This window comes from Salmo salar, chromosome 19 (assembly GCF_965601325.2).
Source record: "Salmo salar chromosome 19, fSalSal1, whole genome shotgun sequence".
Classification (NCBI taxonomy): Eukaryota; Metazoa; Chordata; class Actinopteri; order Salmoniformes; family Salmonidae; genus Salmo; species Salmo salar.
In genome coordinates, this window is record NC_138309.1 from 62,328,404 (window position 1) to 62,346,264 (window position 17,861).

The 17,861-nt window shown below is 46.9% G+C and overlaps 1 protein-coding gene across 5 annotated transcripts in view; it reads left to right on the plus strand.

Annotated features, from left to right (window-relative positions):
* Nucleotides 1-17,861, plus strand: part of mpripa (myosin phosphatase Rho interacting protein a) — a 115,201-nt gene that overhangs the window by 63,380 nt on the left and 33,960 nt on the right. For 2 of the 5 annotated variants that reach the window (XM_014158850.3, XM_045702552.2), the window contains exons 5-15: nt 775-859; nt 4,725-4,941; nt 6,368-6,890; nt 8,149-8,296; nt 10,082-10,192; nt 13,214-13,270; nt 13,409-13,477; nt 13,600-13,689; nt 15,251-15,363; nt 15,521-15,559; nt 17,031-17,838. In XM_014158850.3, the coding sequence (XP_014014325.3) occupies nt 775-859; nt 4,725-4,941; nt 6,368-6,890; nt 8,149-8,296; nt 10,082-10,192; nt 13,214-13,270; nt 13,409-13,477; nt 13,600-13,689; nt 15,251-15,363; nt 15,521-15,559; nt 17,031-17,838 (2,260 nt within the window). Of the gene's footprint in view, nt 1-774; nt 860-4,724; nt 4,942-6,367; nt 6,891-8,148; nt 8,297-10,081; nt 10,193-12,425; nt 12,542-13,213; nt 13,271-13,408; nt 13,478-13,599; nt 13,690-15,250; nt 15,364-15,520; nt 15,560-17,030; nt 17,839-17,861 lie in introns of those variants that run through there. The other 3 variants (XM_045702554.2, XM_045702553.2, XM_014158849.3) reach the window with 3 other exon arrangements.

Here is a 17,861-nt window from a genome sequence, read left to right on the forward strand (position 1 = left end):
TGCTGTTTACATAGGCCTTGGCTCTATAGCCAACTGTATTTGTATTTTAAAGCAGTCATCTCAGTTTTCATTTGAAACATCTTTTTATCCTTAGCTTTTTTTTTTTTTACGATTGCATAGACATTGAAAACTTTTGTTTGTAGCTGCGGTCACAGAGGTGACAGATAAACATATATATAGATTCTATATTCATCAGAGATCTTCTGTGTATAAAGTGACGGGGTGGGGGGCAAAAAAGAATGTAACGACGCACTTAGCTGTTCTACGAGTGGTCTGAGGCAATTGGTAAATGAGGGTTTTCAGCGGCGCGGGGACTTAACGATGCTTTTACGAAGGTTCTAACGATGAACTTAACCTTAAAATGATTTTGCGAAACCGGGCCCTGGTCACTAGCCAAAGAGTAGCCTACCTTGGCTTGAACTTGTCCTCAACTGGCCTACCTGCTTAAATAAAGGTGAAATAAAACATCAAATTGGTGATGAGTGTCTGAGACACACATGTACTGTATTTCACAGACCAGAACCAGTGTTTCCAAGTGGTAGGACCAGCTGGCAGGTCACAGCCTGTTTGTTTTCGGGTTGTGACTGGGTCACTTCTAGGAACAGTGCTTTTGTTTATTCAGTGGCTCATGGGAAATCCCCCAAATCTATTGATGGGTCTTAATTCACAAAAAACAAAAAACAAAAACATTTGGGAACCATCAGTCTGGAGTTTTGTCTTGTTTTTATGTTTGTCACTAATGAGTGATTTTTGCCCCTTTGATCGTCTCTGCAGATGGCAGGAGGCCCTGACGGTCTATCCCCGGACCAACAAGCAGAACCAGAAGAAGAAGCGCAAAGTGGAGCCACCCACTCCTCAGGTACCATGCCCTCCACTCTCTGAGATTCTAATTAAGTACTGTATACTGTACAATGGATTGGATATGTGGTCTCCCTATTGCTGGGTTTCCCAAACTCGGTCCTCGTGACCCCAAAGGGTGCACATTTGCGTTTTTTGCCCTAGCGCTACACAGCTGATTCAAATGATCAACTAATCATCGAGCTTTGATCATTTGAATCAGGACCGAGTTTGGGGACCGCTGCCCTATTGTATAATTACATTTACATTTTAGTCATTTAGCAGACGCTCTTATCCAGAGCGACTTCCAGTAGTGAGTGCATATATCTTTTTTTTTTTTTTTTGTACTGGCCCCCCGTGGGAATCGAACCCACAACCCTGGCGTTGCACACACCATGCTGGCGTTGCAAACACCATGCTCTACCAACTGAGCCACAGGGAAGCTATAATGTACTCCAACAAACTGAATGGTCTTATTGTAACAGGGTGTATGGTGGATATAGGACCAGTACACTGTAGCTTAAGATGAATCATAACGATTAGGTATAATGGACTGGTTTGGTATGAAGTCATGTTATTGTATTGAATTTAAGAGGCTTGTATGATAACATGACAGACACTTTTGCCCTGAGGGGAATTTAAGTGAAATGTCCATGTCAGTACATGCTTACACTACAGAGGTACTCTCTGTTAGAGAGTTAGATACGTGAAAAAAAAGAAGAGGGTAACGTAAAGGTAAGAGGTTTTAATGACTAGATGAAGTAATGGTATTGAATATCCTCCTCTGCAGACCACACACTTTGCGGTGCGGTTTGTTATTTTCCTTTCTTCCTTTCATTTTGATGTGATGCCAGATTTGTGGCGGGCGCAGAGACTGGCTCCGAAGCTCATTGTCTGGGTCTTCTAATGGCAGTGGACCGAAACAGACCCCCCCCACCACCACCACCACTCTGAGTCTAGTAGACACTAACAGCCTCATTTGCTTAAGGGAAAACACAGACAGAGGGATGACCCTCACTTTTATGCCATGTTGGCCTCCCAAGTCCTGTGTTCCTGAAGTCTGAGTGTAGCTGCTTTCTGTCTGTCTGTCTTGGTTCGTCTAATTGGCTTGTCTGTCTGCCCCCTCTCTCTGTGCCCTCCCTTTACCCACTCGGTAGCAGTAATTACTGGTGCTGGCTGGCAGCATTCTGCACAGAAACCACAGAACAAATGCAGGGGCCAAAACTGGGTTAACAGTGCTCTGGATCAGGAAAACCACCAGTGGGGGCCAGAGTTATTGCTCGTTCCTACAAAACAATGTCTCCCTGACTTTCTGTACTTTTCTTTTATATGTATGTACAAGTATGGTATGTGTTGAGTCAATGACACTCATTGACATTCTGGCGGAATCCGCTTGCAGATATACGGTACAATGAGTCAAGGCCAAGCCATGTAATTAAGGTTGTTTACTTGAGAGAGTGACGACGCTTTCATTGCAGGTTCCAGATCGGTTTCCGTCATCGTCGCGTCCAGGTCTGACCAGTGCTGTTTGACCGATCGCTGTACCGGAGCGTAATTATAGGAAAGAGGTTGTCACATATGTGCATATTCGATGTAAGACTGAATGTTTCTCCACTTTCCCATTACTAAAAACAGTGCTAAGAAGCCATTTCCACCTGAAACCTCTCCACCCACTTACACGTGTCTCACCAGAGATTCCTGTCTGCTCTGTAAATACGTAGGCACAGAGAAACATCTGTTTGCTTTCTGGGAAGTGGTTCCAAGGCAAACAGCACCTGACAAGGAGAGGTTAAGTCCATTGTATTTTGACAGGCCATTCTGGTGTTGCTGGCTTTTCGTGAGAGTGGCCAGAAACGGTCTTTCTATGGTCCTCTCTAGTTGAAACCCCCCCCCCCTTGGGACAGAAATGCGATGTTTGCTCCTCCAAATCCTTGCTCCTGGCTATATGGTCTTGAGCAGCAGGGACTTTGAGGCACGAGGGAAGTTAATCTGCTCCGCCATGGCAAGGGGCCACCGGCAGGGCATTAGTGTTTCTCCATGTCCTGTTCCAGGCTTCAAGAATCTTCAACCCTGTTGAGAAGACCAACCTCTGGAATGGACCGCCATAAGGTTCCGTTGTCAGGCCCACCTGACTGTGAAGACTCACTGTTACTGCTAAGAAAAAAAAGTGTTATTGTCACATACAGTGGATAGGTGCAGTGAAATGTGTTGTTTTACAGGGTCCTGGAACAAAGTAGGGTTAAGGGCCTTGCTCAAGGGCACACCAACAGATTGTTCACTTTGTCGGCTCGGGTATTAGAACCAGTGACCTTTCGGTTACTGACCCCAACCCTCTAACCACTAGGCTACCTGCCGCCCAATAGATCCACCCCCTAACTGCAAAGGCTCTGTGTGATTTGCAGGGTGTATGAAGTGTCCGAGCTGTCATTTTTCCACCAGAGACCTGAACGGACATGCTTTGAGTTGAGCCAAACTGGATGTACTTCGATCCTGAATGGCTACACAATCCCAATCTCAAACCTTAATCCCAATTCCAATCAATCCAGGTGGAAGTGGATACTCTTATACATCTTTCTTGTTTCAAAGGCATTAATTCAGGGTTCAGTGGCTTGCCTCCATATGTGCTGTTTGAGAGGGGATTGGCCGGCGATAGCAAGGGTCTATTCAGATTTCATTATCTCCGGCCACACGTAAACATATCCCAGGGCCTCCCGAGTGGGGCTGCGGTCTAAGGCACTGTATCGCAGTGCTAGAGTCCTCACTACAGACCCTGGTTCGATCCCAGGCTGTGTCGCAGCCGGCCGCAATCGGGAGACCCATGAGGCGGCGCACGATTGGCCCAGCGTTGTCCGGGAGGTTTTGGCTGGCCAGGATGACCTTGTCCCATCGCGCTCTATCGACTCCTTGTGGTGGGCCAGGCGCATGCACGCTGACCATACACCGTTTCCTCCGACACATTGGTGCGGCTGGCTTCCAGGTTAAGCTAGCAGTGTATCAAGAAGCAGTGCGGCTTGGCGGGGTCACGTTTCGGAGGACGCATGGCTCTCGACCTTCGCCTCTCCCGAGTCCCATCGCTGCAACTCCTGTACGGACAAGACTGTAACTACCAATTGGAAATCATGAAAAAGAGGTAAAAAGTACCCCCACAAAAAAACATATCCCAAGAATATAGTCGCAGGGAAAAGAGGAAAGAGCGGTGCTGACGGAAGTAAGAATTATGAGTATCGCAAAATGTACTCTCCGTCTACCTTTTTATTATCCATTATTACATGCCAAAACTGATTTGTTTTGTGTGTATGTGTACTATATGCACTGAATGCAGGTATTGGTAAAAACCATAAATGAGCAGGGACTTTACAGTAAATATACTGCCTTGTTATTAACAAGCATTTGAAGACATTAAGTATGAAGTCAGGCATAAGTCGTCACATCTCTATCCCACAGAATGTTTCCCCTGTCTGTTCTGTCCTCTACAACAACAACAGGTGTGACTGCCATGAAGGAGCTCTTTGTTCTTTGTTGAGCTGTCTGTCTGCCTCTCTTTCTTTCACTTTGCCCCTCCCTCCATCCCTCTTAAGTCTGTCAATCTGTGCTGTTCTGTAATGAAACAATACTCTTTCTACATACTGTCTCTTCGCAAAATGTTTATTGAAAATGCTAAAGGAACTCTTAGTCATCGGAATACATGAAAAAAGCTCCCCAAAGAAAGAGATGCTGAACACATGGACTCGATAGATGGTCATGATTCATCTTCATTGTTGACATGTGTAACGATTGCATTTGTCTCTTTCCTCCTCCACTGAATCCTCTTGCACTCTTGTCTTTCCCTCTCTCTCCCTTCTACCGTTCTCGTTCCCCCTCTCCCACCCCCCACCTCTACCCCCCAGGAGCCCGGCCCAGCCAAGGTGACAGTGACCAGTAGCGGGGGCAGTATCCCCTGCCTGCCCAGCAGTATAGCCAGTGCAGAGCGGGTGCCGGCCAGCCGCTCCACCCTGTGGCAAGAGGAGAGGTGGAGCAGGGCATCCACCATCCCCTGCAGCCGCAGCGCCTCCTGTCTCAGCCAGCTGACCCAGAGCCACCCGGGGTCAAGCGTCACCAGAGAGGGTGAGGAAAGACTGGAGACACACTTTCACCAAAGCACCTGAGCCAATACGTTTTTGGGTGTCAGCATAGCAGTCATTTTAGTTTGTAATCAACATCCAAGGCAGTTATTGGACGCCAATGTTGATATCCTCGCTCTGTGTTCATGTACACTACCTGGTCAAATGTATGTGGACAAGCATTCAAATTAGTGGATTCGGCTATTTCACATCCATTGCTGACAAGTGTATAAAATCGAACACACTGCTATGCAATCTCCATAGACAAACATTGGCAGTAGAATGGCCCGTACTGAAGAGCTCAGTAACTTTCAATGTGGCACTGTCATAGGATGCCACCTTTCCAACAAGTCAGCTCGTCATATTTCTACCCTGCTAGAGCTGCCCTGGTCAACTGTAAGTGCTGTTATTGTGAAATGGAAATGTCTAGGAGCAACAACGGCTCAGCCGCGAAGTGGTAGGCCACACAAGATCATAGAACGGGAACCCGGAGTGCTGAAGCGCGTAGCGCGTAAAGAAAATGGTCTGTCCTCAGTTGCTAGCCTCAGTATCGAGTTCCAAACTGCCTCTGGAAGCAGTGAGCACAACTGTTCGTCGGTAGCTTCATGAAATGTGTTTCCATGGCCGAGCAGCCGCACACAAGCCTAAGATCACCATGCGCAATGCCAAGCATCGTCTGGAGCGGTGTAAAGCTCGCCGCCATTGGAGTAGTGGAAACACGTTTTCTGGAGTGATGAACCACGCTTCACCATCTGGCAGTCCGATGGTCGAATCTGGGTTTGGCAGATGCCAGGAGAACGCTACCTGCCCGAATGCATAGAGCCAACTGTAAAGTTTGGTGGAGTGATGAATCATGGTCTGGGGCTGTTCATGGTTCAGGCCCCTTAGTTCCAGTAAAGGGAAATCTTAATGCTACAGCATACAATGATGTTCTAGACGATTCTGTGCTTCCAACTTTGTGGCAACCGTTTGGGGAAGGCCCTTTCCTGTTTCAGCATGCCAATGCCCCTGTGCACAAAGTGAGGTCCATACAGAAATGGTTTGTCGAGATCGGTGTGGAATATCTTGACTGGCTTGCACAGAGCACTGACCTCAACCCCATCAAACACCTTTGAGATTAATTGGAACGCCAAGCCTAATGGACCAACATCAGTGCCCGACCTCACTAATGCTCTTGGGGCTGAATGGAAGCAAGTCCCTGCAGCAATGTTCCAACATCTAGTGGAAAGCCTTCCCAGAAGAGTGGAGGCTGTTATAGCAGCAAAGGGTGGACCCAACTCCATATTAATGCCCATGATTTTGAAATGAGATGTTCGACGAGAAGGTGTCCACATCCTTCTGACCACGTAGTGTACATGCTTATGTATTATTTTCTGCCCAACTTTTTTGTCATCTTTCGCTTGCTCTGCTTTGTGTGTGTGTGGTTCAAGACGGTAGCTCCCTGAGCGGCGGACGCAAGGTACGAGTGGAGAGTGGCTACTTCTCCTTGGAGAAGACAAAGTCGCCGGAGCCCCCCCAGCCTCCCCAGCACCAGCCCCTGACCACCTCTACCTCCCTCGGCGTCCTCCACCACAGGTACAGCCCCTGTGACTCCCCCTCGTACCCCAACACCTCCCTGAACTACCCCTCCTCAGACCCCCTCCCCTCCCCAGGCGCCCTCCTCTCCCCTAGCTACTCCACCGTCAGCTCCTCCCAGAGCTCCCTTGACTCGGAGCCCAGCAGCAACGCCCTGAGCTGGGACAGCCGAGGCGGGGCAGGTGGGAATGTTGGAGGTGGTGGGGGAAGAGTGGGCCGACCAGGCAAGGACTACGTGGTGCTGTCGAACGTGCCGCGGGCGCGCCGGCTGAGCCACCGCGAGGCCTTCCGCTCGGACAAGAAGAGGGTGGAGCTGAGGGCGCGCACACGCAGCCCCGGACGGGAAGAGGTGGCCAGGCTGTTTGGGCTGGAGCGCAGGTGAGGATATTGAGATGACCCACCACACACACGCACATTTATTTAACTTATGCAGTCAAATCCACACTACACACCGCATTGCTTTGTAAGCCCACTGACTATATTGAATGTAATCACGCATGCGATCTTCAATGTTTTGGTTTTGAGTCTACCCTCGACTAAATTCAATTACTATGATCTTCATGAGCTGTATTGGTCTTCTGGCACCACCTAGTGGCAGCAGTCCTCGAGATCCTTTTCTGCCTCTGTGATAATTGCATTGCTCTCTTGGAGCCAAATTTAAAACCGACTTATGTTTATTGCATGCGTATTTCTGCCTCTGTCCAGCTCTGTCTACTTTGCTATTTTGTTTTTTTGTTTCGTCTCTTCCAGGAGCTTCTGAAAATTTGCCCTCCCAAACCTTCCGCCTCCGTCCTGCTGCGCCCTGCTGGTTACCGCTGACTCCTGCTTTCTCTCATTCCACCACACACACTGACACACACCACACACACACACACACACACACACACACACACACACACACACACGTTCACTCATTCACTCACACCTGGTCCAGTCTCCTTGGCTAACGCTGCTGATGCTGCCATTGCTGCCACTCCTGGGAACATGGTCCTTAATCCTACAATGATCCTCCTTCCTCTTCCTCTCCATCTGAAGTTTGATCTCTTCACATAACACTCTATACTCATCATACTCTATCAGTCTTTTGTGGACCATTTTCCTTTTCTAGTTGCACTTACACATTCTCTCTGGAATATGTGTTGTGCCAAAATGATTAACCAATGTAGTCATTGATCAAAATGTTCTTACATTCAAACCAGACTGATACTATAGATTTATAGATTTTTGGCACAAAGCAGCCTCCATAGTCCTGCTCTGCTCTTTTAGTTAACGCACATTGACGCTAGGACCTTGAGAGGATTTTCTCTTTTTGTTTGTTTTTGTAGCTCATTTGATTGTGTGTTATATCCTGAAGCGTGGCCGATGGAAGAGTAACACGCCTTTATAAGAAGAAAGGCTGCAGACGGTTTTAGTAGCAGCAGTTTGAGTGTGTTAGAGCCTCGAGTTTTACTGGCAAACCATCGGCAGCTTTTCTTCTTATAAAGTCTTGTTACTCTTCAGTTATTGGAAACAAAATGCTGTCACTTAAGTACAGCAAGAGATGATGATGATGATGCATAGCTGACATTTCAAAGACCCTATGTCATGCCGTTCATGTGATACTGTTCATGATAACGTGTGTGTGTGTTTTCCACAGGCGTTCTCAGGTGATAGGGAAGTTTGAGTCAGGGGATGGGGAGGGCGTGGAACACATGGACACCACCTCTCCTTCGGAGCCCTCCTCCAATACCGTGTCTGTCCAGAGGCAGGGGCGTAGCGAGAGACGCTCCCTCGCCTGCAAACAGGTAATGTCCCCCCCCCAACACAATGTGACACAAGGCTGTCGTTAGGGGTCATAAACCATACATGGCACCTAACATTAGCTGTCGTTAACATTAGTAAACCTACAATCCAATTTACAGAGAACTCTCGTTCATCGTAAACCTTTCATTAATGTTTCAGTTGACGTCAATATGAAGATAACCGTGTTACAATTTACGTGAATACATACAGTACAGTAGTTCACAGTGCATTCGGAAAGTATTCAGACCCCTTGACTTTTTCCACATTTTGTTACTTTACAGCCTTATTCTAGAATGGATTCAATTGTTTTTTTCCCCTCATCAATCTACACACAAATACCCCATAATGACAAAGCATAAACAGGTTTTTAGAAATTTTTGCAAATGTATAATTATTATAATTTTTTTTTTAAATATCACATTTACATAAGTATTCAGACCCTTTACTCAGTACTTTGTTGAAGCACCTTTGGCAGCTATTACAGCCTCAAGCTCTGTCAGGTCGGATGGGGAGCGTCGCTGCACAGCTATTTTCAGGTCTCTCCATAGATGTTAGATCGGGTTCAATTCTGGGCTCTGGCTGAGCCACTCAAGGACATTCAGAGACTTGTCCTGAAGCCACTCCTGCGTTGTCTTGGCTGTGTGCTTAGGGTCATTGTCCTGTTGGAAGGTGAACCTTCGCCCCAGTCTGAGGTCCTGAACGCTCTGGAGCAGGATTTCATGAAGGATCTCTCTGTACTTTGCTCTGTTCATCTGTGCCTCGATCCTGACTAGTCTCCCAGTCCCTGCCACTGAAAAACATCTCCACGGCATGATGCTGCCACCACCATGCTTCACCGTAGGGATGGTGCCAGGTTTCCTCCAGACGTGATGCTTGGCATTCAGGCCAAAGAGTTCAATCTTGGTTTCGTCGGACCAGAGAATCTTGTTTCTCATTCTCACTGATGGTCCTTTAGGTGCCTTTTGGCAAACTCCAAGCGGGCTGTCATGTGCCTTTTAATGATGAGTGGTAGAGTGCTGCAGAGATGGTTGTCCTTCTGGAAGGTTCTCCCTTCTTCACAGAGGAACTCTGGAGCTCTGTTAGAGTGACCATTGGGTTTTTGGTCAACTCCCTGATCAAGGCCCTTCTCCCCTGATTGCTCAGTTTGGCCGGGCAGCCAGCCCTACATAGAGTCTTGGTGGTTCCAAACTTCTTCCATTTAAGAATGATGAAGGCCACTGTGTTCTTGTGCACCTTCAGTGGTGCAGACATTTTTTGTAACTCTTCCCCAGATCTGTTCCTCGACACAATCCTGTCTTGGATCTCTACGGACAATCCCTTCGGCCTCATGGCTTGGTTTTTGCTCAGACATGCACTGTCAACTGTGGGACCTTTATATAGACAGGTGTGTGCCTTTACAAATCATGTCCAATCATTTGAATTTACCATAGGTGGACTCCAATTAACTTGTTGAAACATCTCAAGGATGATTAATGGAAACAGGATGCACCTGAGCTCAATTTTGAGTCTCATAGCAAAGGGTCTGAATACTTATGTAAATAAGGTATTTGTTTTATTTTTTTCAAATTTGCAAACGTTTCTAAAAACCTATTTTCGCTTTGTCATTATGGGGTGTTGTGTGTAGATTGATGAGGGGAATAAGGTTATAAAGCAACAAAATGTAGATCAAGTGAAGGGGTCTGAATACTTTCCGAATGCACTGTATATGAGCTGTAGTGAGTGTTTTAGTAATATTTCATAGCCAATGGATTCATGTCATGTCGACCCTATATGTTGGGCATTTTCAGGAGATGTCATTGGATGCTGAGAAGGAGCGTTGCGTTCCTGATGTGTCCTGCTCTTTCAACTTCCGGAGGGCAAAGTCCCTGGACCGCCGAGTGACCGAGTCCTCCATGACTGTGAGTGCTGGGCAGTGCTTCACTTTACGCAAGGTTACTTTACTTGATGCTAGGTTACTTCACTTTAATTAACGCTCGGTTACTTTACATTAGGTCACTTTAGTTTGTGCTAGGTTTTTACTTTGCTCTAGGTTACTTCACTTTACTTTATGCTGGGTTACTTCACTTAACACTAGGTTGCTTTACTTTAGGTCACTTTAGTTTATACTAGGTCAGGCCTGGGCAATTATTTTCCATGGAGGGCCACATTAGAATATATTTTTGCCATCGCTCATTAAGCTCAAGTTGCAGGTCAGTGGGAGCGTTATCCACATTGAAGGTGAAAGGAGAGGAAACCAACAGCATGTCATTTTCCAACACTTTGAAATCCTCAAAACGACGAGAAAACTCACAGTTCAAAGCACGCAGCATCGACGTATACTTCTCCCACTGGTCATCTGATAGGGAACAGACTAGTAGTGTCGGAAGGTGGGTGAGATTGTTGGCCTCTACTTGGCGGGTTGGGAGAATTCATTATCCCTTGAAGGCTTTGACAAAGCTGTACATCTGATGTGCAAAAAGGCCCTTCCCTTGTAGTTTGGAATCCAGTTCATTCATGAGGGCCATGATGTCCACAGTGAAGGCAAAATCAGCCAACCATTCTTTATGTTGCAGTTGAGGGAAATCCACATATTTTCCTTTAATTTGCAAAAACTCAGCAAGCTCCGACTTCAGGTCCAACACCCTTTTTAAGCACCTTCCCCAAACTCAGCCATCTCACATTTGTGTGGTAGGGGAGATCTGCATGACCTGACTCTCTCTTCCAACAGTGAGACAAACTGCCTGTGGTTTAAAGATTGTGCCCTTATGAAGTTTACCACTTTAGTGACTGTATCCACAACATTGCTCATTTACAGAGCACCTCCTGATGAATAATGCAATGCAGGAAAAAAAATTCTGATCTGGGTTCAGCTCAGCTACTTGATCGTGTATCCTTTTCAAAAGGCCAATGTTTTTTCCTGTCATGTTTGGGCACCTATCAGTGGTCACACCGGAATTTCTTTCAAAACTCAGTTGCTAGCTTTGCTATACACTTATTAACTTCCTCCAATAAATCTTTACCTGTGTTTGTGCTCTTCATTGACTGCACTGAAACAAGCTCCTCTATACTTTCAAAGTCTGGGGTTATGCCTTGTAAGAATATCAACAACTGCATCACTGCTCTCATCCAGGGCCAAGGAGAAATAGTTGAAATCCTTTACCTTGTCTTTCAACTGTTGTTCCATATTCTCTGCGATGTCCTCAACACTCCGTGTCACTGTTCGTCTTGACAGGGAAACATTTTCAAACAGATATTTCTTGTCGGGGCAAAGTTGCCGCAGAGTCAAGTAAACATTCTTTAATGAATTCGCCCTCAGCGAATGGCTTGCTATGTTTAGCAATTTTGTGGGACAGTTCATAGCTAGCTCTCGCAATTCCGTCGTTTGCTGAATGCAGTTATGTGAAAAGTCCTTGCTGTTTTGCAACTGAGAAAGCAACTCTTTCGATGCACTTACCCTCTGCTCAGAAGACATATTCCTATGTTTCTCTGCATGCTTCGTCGGAAAGTGTCGGGACAAGTTGTAGTCTTTCAAGACAGCGATGCTCTCTTTGCACACTAAGCTTTCCCTGATACCTCAATAAAGAAATATTTAGATGTCCACTCTTGCTGGAGCACCCTACATTCATTGTCTACTTTCCTTTTCTTTGAAAAACTCATTTTAGCACAATTTCTAGCTAGCTACTATTTGTAACTGAAGTGTGTGTCAGTCACTGTCTGTCCTCGTGCAGTTGTTATTTATACGTGCCTTCAAATAAATGTCCCACAAGCAGTGGGAGTTAAATCATTACAGAAAGGCAAGTATTCATTGAGCTTTTAATCTGAATAACAAATACGTTTTCCAAAACTTTACTATCGCTAATTCTTTGATCTGAGCATGATTCCGCGGGCCGTATTGAATCAGGTCGCGGGCCGTTATGTTACTTTACCCTAGGTTACTTAACCTTACCCTAGGTTACTTCACTAACAGATTACATGCATGGCTCTCAGTGTTACTTAGATCTGATCTGGGAACGGCCCGGGGTGGTGTTAGTGTTCCTCCTGTCAACGTGTGGATGGTATGGCCGAGCTGCAGCTGCCAAAATAGCCCCCCCCCCCCCCCCCCAAACCCCCTCTGTTATAAATAGCTGGAGTGAAGGGTGTTAAAGCGCCAGCTCTTTGTGCAAAGACACACAGAGAGAGAGGGAGTCGAGTGGAAGAGAGAGTGTGTGTTAATGAGTCTCCACCAGACCGTGGCCGTGCCACACCTGATGAGGATCAACAGAAACAAGGTAGGGGTTTGGACGTAGCGCAGTTCCTGTTTGTTAACCAAATGGACGGTTTAGTTCTGGTGGTCTAACAGCAGACGTTCTTGGTTTGCTTAGTTGAGCAGTGAGAGTTTGGCGAAGAAGGGCTCACTTGTTGTGGATCGAGTGGTCATTCATTGAGTCTTTGTGTGGATGAAACCATAGAAGGGGTTCTGTCTGCACTGTGATTGCTATATTAGTTGAATGAATCCAAGTCTAATATAAATATAGCACTATATAGATATTTTGGACATCTGAAGACCGTAGCAGTTCTGTCGTAATGTAAACAAAAACATTTTTTTTTTTTTTTTAATGCATTTGCAAGATTACTGTATTTCAGGGTTCAATGAAAGGTCGCTATTGGGTTGGGTGGGCCACTCTTCCCATTAGTGGAATCTGGGTGGCAAAGTGGACTGAAAAGCTATTAGCTTTTAGCTGCTGAGCTGTTGGCTGTTTATTGTGAGCATTGCAGTGAGCTGTCTGGCTCTGGACAAAAATCTGTTAGCTACATTGTTAGCTGAGAGCTATTACATATTATGCGTAAATGACTACCGATAAAGCAGTGAACACTGATAATGATAGCCATGAGCATAAGCTAGTTGTAAATCGCGTGTCATGAATTGAAGCTGTTGTTGATTTTTTTTGTTTTCACTGTAGCCGGATCTGTTGAATTTCAAGAAAGGATGGATGACCAAGCTATACGAGGATGGGATGGTAATATACTTTATTAGCAGGAATCATTGTTGTGTTTCTAAATGATTAGCAGTGCCTTATGACATCTTTCATGGCTTAGGAGAGTATGCTTTAACAAAACTAGTACATTTTATATATATATATTTTTTTTACCTCCAGTGGAAGAAACACTGGTTTGTTCTCACAGACCAGAGTCTACGATACTACAGGGACTCAATAGCTGAGGAGGTAAGACTCACTGAATTACTTCTATACCCCCCCCCCCCCCCCCCCCCCCAAAAAAAAACTAAAAACAAGGTATGCAGTGTAATGTTAATATCGCCCTTGACATTTTTGTTGTTTTATTCCAGGCTGCTGATATGGACGGCGAGATTGACCTGTCCACCTGTTATGACGTCACAGAGTTCCCAGTACAGAGGAACTATGGCTTCCAAATCCTTGTGAGTGTTTTGTGGTTATACTTTGCTCATCTATACCATCGATCAAACCTAAAATGGTGCATACCTTTCACATCTCTAACAAATTGTTGTTCAGCCGTGACCCTGCGCTCTAAAAACAGCATTGACACGTGGTATTGCTGTCGGCATTGGGTTTGGTCATTTCTCTTCCGAAACATTTATTTGTTCCATCGTGAGGGATGTCACTTGACCTATCATCCCCCTGTGAGAGAGTGACATCATTGGATCTAAGTCTGCCACAGACGTTGCTACCCCCTCACCAACACCCGGAGGCCCTGAATAACATGTTTGTCTAACCTCGCTCATTCAAAAAGACCAACCTGGTCTTGCGTCGGCGCTTACTCAATGTTGGCGCCTGCGTGTTTTGGAAAACCTGTTTTTCTAAAAATAGTTTTGAAGGCTTTCGCCGTGAGCTTTAATGGCACACAGGATAGAATGTGAGACGACCTTCCATAGGAGGAGCACGGTGAGGATGATTACCTCGCGATGCAACGTTTCCCTTGACTATAGGCCAAAGGCTTGATCCCTTGGCGATGGGCCACGTCCGAAACGTTCTCTCTAAGCATCGATGTCAATGCTGGAGACATGCCCAGATCTGAAGTTAGTGTGAGGCCCCATGGACACATGACCACCATAGACATCCATGTCGCTTCTGCTGTGGGGTGGTTATTGTGTTTACATTGGCTTAGAGCTGGAGCCTGCTCTCCTGGCGCTTCCCTGGTTATTTTCTGTTCGGGGGGTCAGAAATAGAGCAGTGGGAGCAGATCATTCTCTCTTTGGCTGAGAACAACACCGGTTTAGTGACAAGAAATGAATAACTCCAGTATTTATAACACCTTTTAGTGCTCTGTATTATGGGCAGACCGGATGGAGGCCAGGAATGGGGCTTGACCCAGTGGGGGAACCACCAAAACAGAATGATGTAAATGAATGTAACATCCAGTAGAAGCCTTGGATGGAGAGTGCACTCGTTTTTGTTCATTCATCGTAGGGCTGGGCGATATGGGCAAAATCTCATATCCGATATAGGTCATTTCATATCCCTATTAATGATGCATACATATCACGTTATAGCACATTTTCTGTAAATTCAATGAATAAACACTTTATATAAAATGACCACATGTAAAGGCCTATTTCTTACTACCTTTTGAATTATACTCAACAAATAAAAGGTACTTACTCATATTTGATTATTTCTCCTTTTATTTAGAATTTTTGTGCACATTTTCAATTAAGCATGTAACAAAATATGAATGTATAAAATCTAAAAAGGTAAATAGAAAACTTAAATATAGGCCTAAAATAAATATATATATTTACACACACACACACACATTTATTCATTTTGGGGGGCTTGCCTGTTTTGCATGTTATTTTGGCATTAATTCCTGTCACACATTAATTTGCATTTGGTACCTTTATTAGTTAGCTACTACTGGTCGATAGGAGTGCATCTTAAATAGTACTGGTCGTCACCGTCCGCTAGCCATTCTAACACTGTGCCCCTCCTGCCCTTCTCTCCTGCCCTCTCTTTGTCCAGAGTAAGGAGGGGGCTTGCACCCTGTCAGCCATGACCTCGGGAATCCGCCGCAACTGGATTCAGGCCATCATGAAGAACGTGCGACCCACCATCGCTCCTCCCGATGTCACCCGGTAAGACTAACACACAGAGCGTGAGAGGGAGTATGTCGACACAACCCGCCACTGACAGACATAACAATTTCCCCACTTTTATTTACTCTCACTAATCTCTCTCCTCCTCCTCATCCTCCTCTTCCTTCTCTGGTATTTCCACCCTCTCTGCTTCCAGGAAAAACATCTCTCTGAAACTGTCGGTTCTGAAGCCCAGGTTGGAGCGCTTGTGTGTTGATCCACGCCCCCCCCCCCCCCCTCCCCTCTCCCCGTGATGTAATGGTTCAGTAATTCCTGCCTGCGTGTTTGTCGTCCCGCCCTGTGTCCTGAACATTGAGTAATGTCTCCAAGTAGTACTGCTCGGGAAGCCTGCTGCAGTATGCGCGCCATCAGTCAATTGAAATAATAATCTATTTTACCTGGCTCCATCAGCATAGAAAACTATTGTAGATTGATAAAAGATGATGTATAGAGATAATGAAGAAGAGACAAAAAAACGAGACGTAGGCCTATAGTTTATATGGTAACACCTACAGTATGTGTTTTGCTTTGATGAACCGTGAAAAGGCAGTTGGAGCACGAGGAGAGACAAGCGTCAGTGCAACCACTGTCCTATGTGTATCGCGGCAACAGAAGTATTACGGTTTTGTTGTCGGATCATTTAGCCCCCTGTGCTAGTGTTTCTTCCCAGAGGTCTTGTCTTTCACTGGGGCTCTTCAGATGCCTTTGGACTCTGTATTGGGTTCAGTGTTTCCCCTAGGATTTTCTTCAGCGGTGGTGGCAACGGTAGTGGGGGAGGGGGAGTTGGCGCATTGACATCTTAGCTGTTCCCATAGACTTCCAGTTGATGAATATAGGGGGGTTTAGTGTATAGGGTTTTACCCCTGTTTACTGAACTCGCGTATGGCTGTGCTGCTGTCCGACTCGGAGGCGGCTCCCTCGAAACAGGAATGTGGGATATTTTTGGCGTTCCTGCGTAGACACCTCGCGGACATCTCTTCTCTTGGATTGTACCCTCTCCCATTCCTCTGACACCCCCCCCCCCCCCGGAAATAGACTTTACCGTCAGCCCACTTTTTTAGGTGCGCACTCCCCATCGCGGTTTTAGTGAATGCCAAGCAGTGTGCAGATGACTGTGACCACATTCCCCCGCTCGTCTACTGTGCGAACGACTAAAGTTGAGAAACTGCAGTGAGCTCGCCTCAAGTCTCGGATTACAGACATGTCTTACGAAAGAGAAAGGCCAAATCTGACCTGAGGCCCATCATGCACTCACTGAAGTTTGGCCCAATTCTCCCAGACTGCTTTAGTGCTAAAATGTCCCAATGTATTCCTCTCATTTGCTGTTGTGGTTTAAGCTTACTTTGTGAGCACAGAGATGTTTTGTTGTAAGTGAATAGTTGATGTTCTGTAGCTGTGTGTGTGTGTGTGTGTAGCTGAGTTTGCATGGGCTTCTTCAGTGCATTTTGAGGGTATCGGCATTGGTCACATCATTGGTCGTTATCTGGGGCGCAAGATGATTGTAGGTCAGGGATTCTGCACGGTCATCCTTGCTCAGGCCGATCCTCTCGAACATGCTGATTTGTCTTAACACCAGTACTGAGCGTCTGAAGCCATCACTGACCAGCCTCTTTCTCTCTCTTCCTCTCCATTCATTTCCTTCTCTCTCACTCCTCCCATGTCCTCAGCTCCCTCCCTGAGGAGAAGACCAGAGGGCGGGTGGTGCTGCATCCGTCTCCCCAGCCAGGCCCTGACCCCTGCCCCGAGAGCCCCCGGGTGGAGGTCCGGGTGGTCAAAACACAGAGGTCTGTAGACCACGCTCCTGCCACAGTCGCCGCCCCCGCCTCGGAGCCACGCAAGAGCCGGGTCCGAGAGCGTAGGCGAGAAGGCCGCTCCAAAACTTACGACTGGTCCGAATTCCAGCCCGGACAGACGGAGGACCCCAAGAGGGACAAAGCACCAGATACTGTTGACCTCAGCTCTGCTTCTTCCTCTTCCACCTCCTCTTCGTCCTCCTCCACGTCTTCCCTGGCGTCCTCCCCCATCTCCACCACCTCTTCCCCGCCAACTTCCTCCTCTATTTCGGCCCCTCCACCCGGCCAGGGCTCCGCCGTGGCAGCCAGGGAGGAGGCAGAGCAGGAGCGGGGGCGGCGACGGGATGAAAGACAGCAGCGCTTTAAGCAGAACACCCACGCACCCAGCACGGTCACCACCACAATGACCTCCACTGTAAATGCAGTGGGGGCCGAACCGAGGAACCCCGGGGAGTCCCAGGATCAGGGGAGGATGGAGGTCGACCACCCTGAGCCTGGTGCGGCGGGGAGCGGGGAGAGCGACGGCAGAGCCCCTGACGTGCAGGTGGAGATCGAGCAGCGGTGGCATCAGGTGGAGACCACGCCGCTCCGAGAGGAGAAGCAGGTGCCCATCAGCACCACTGACGCCTGCCTCACTGAGAGACTACCCCCACAGGAGCTAGCTGCCCTGCTGGACAAAGAGGTAGGCCTTTATGTACACCGGCC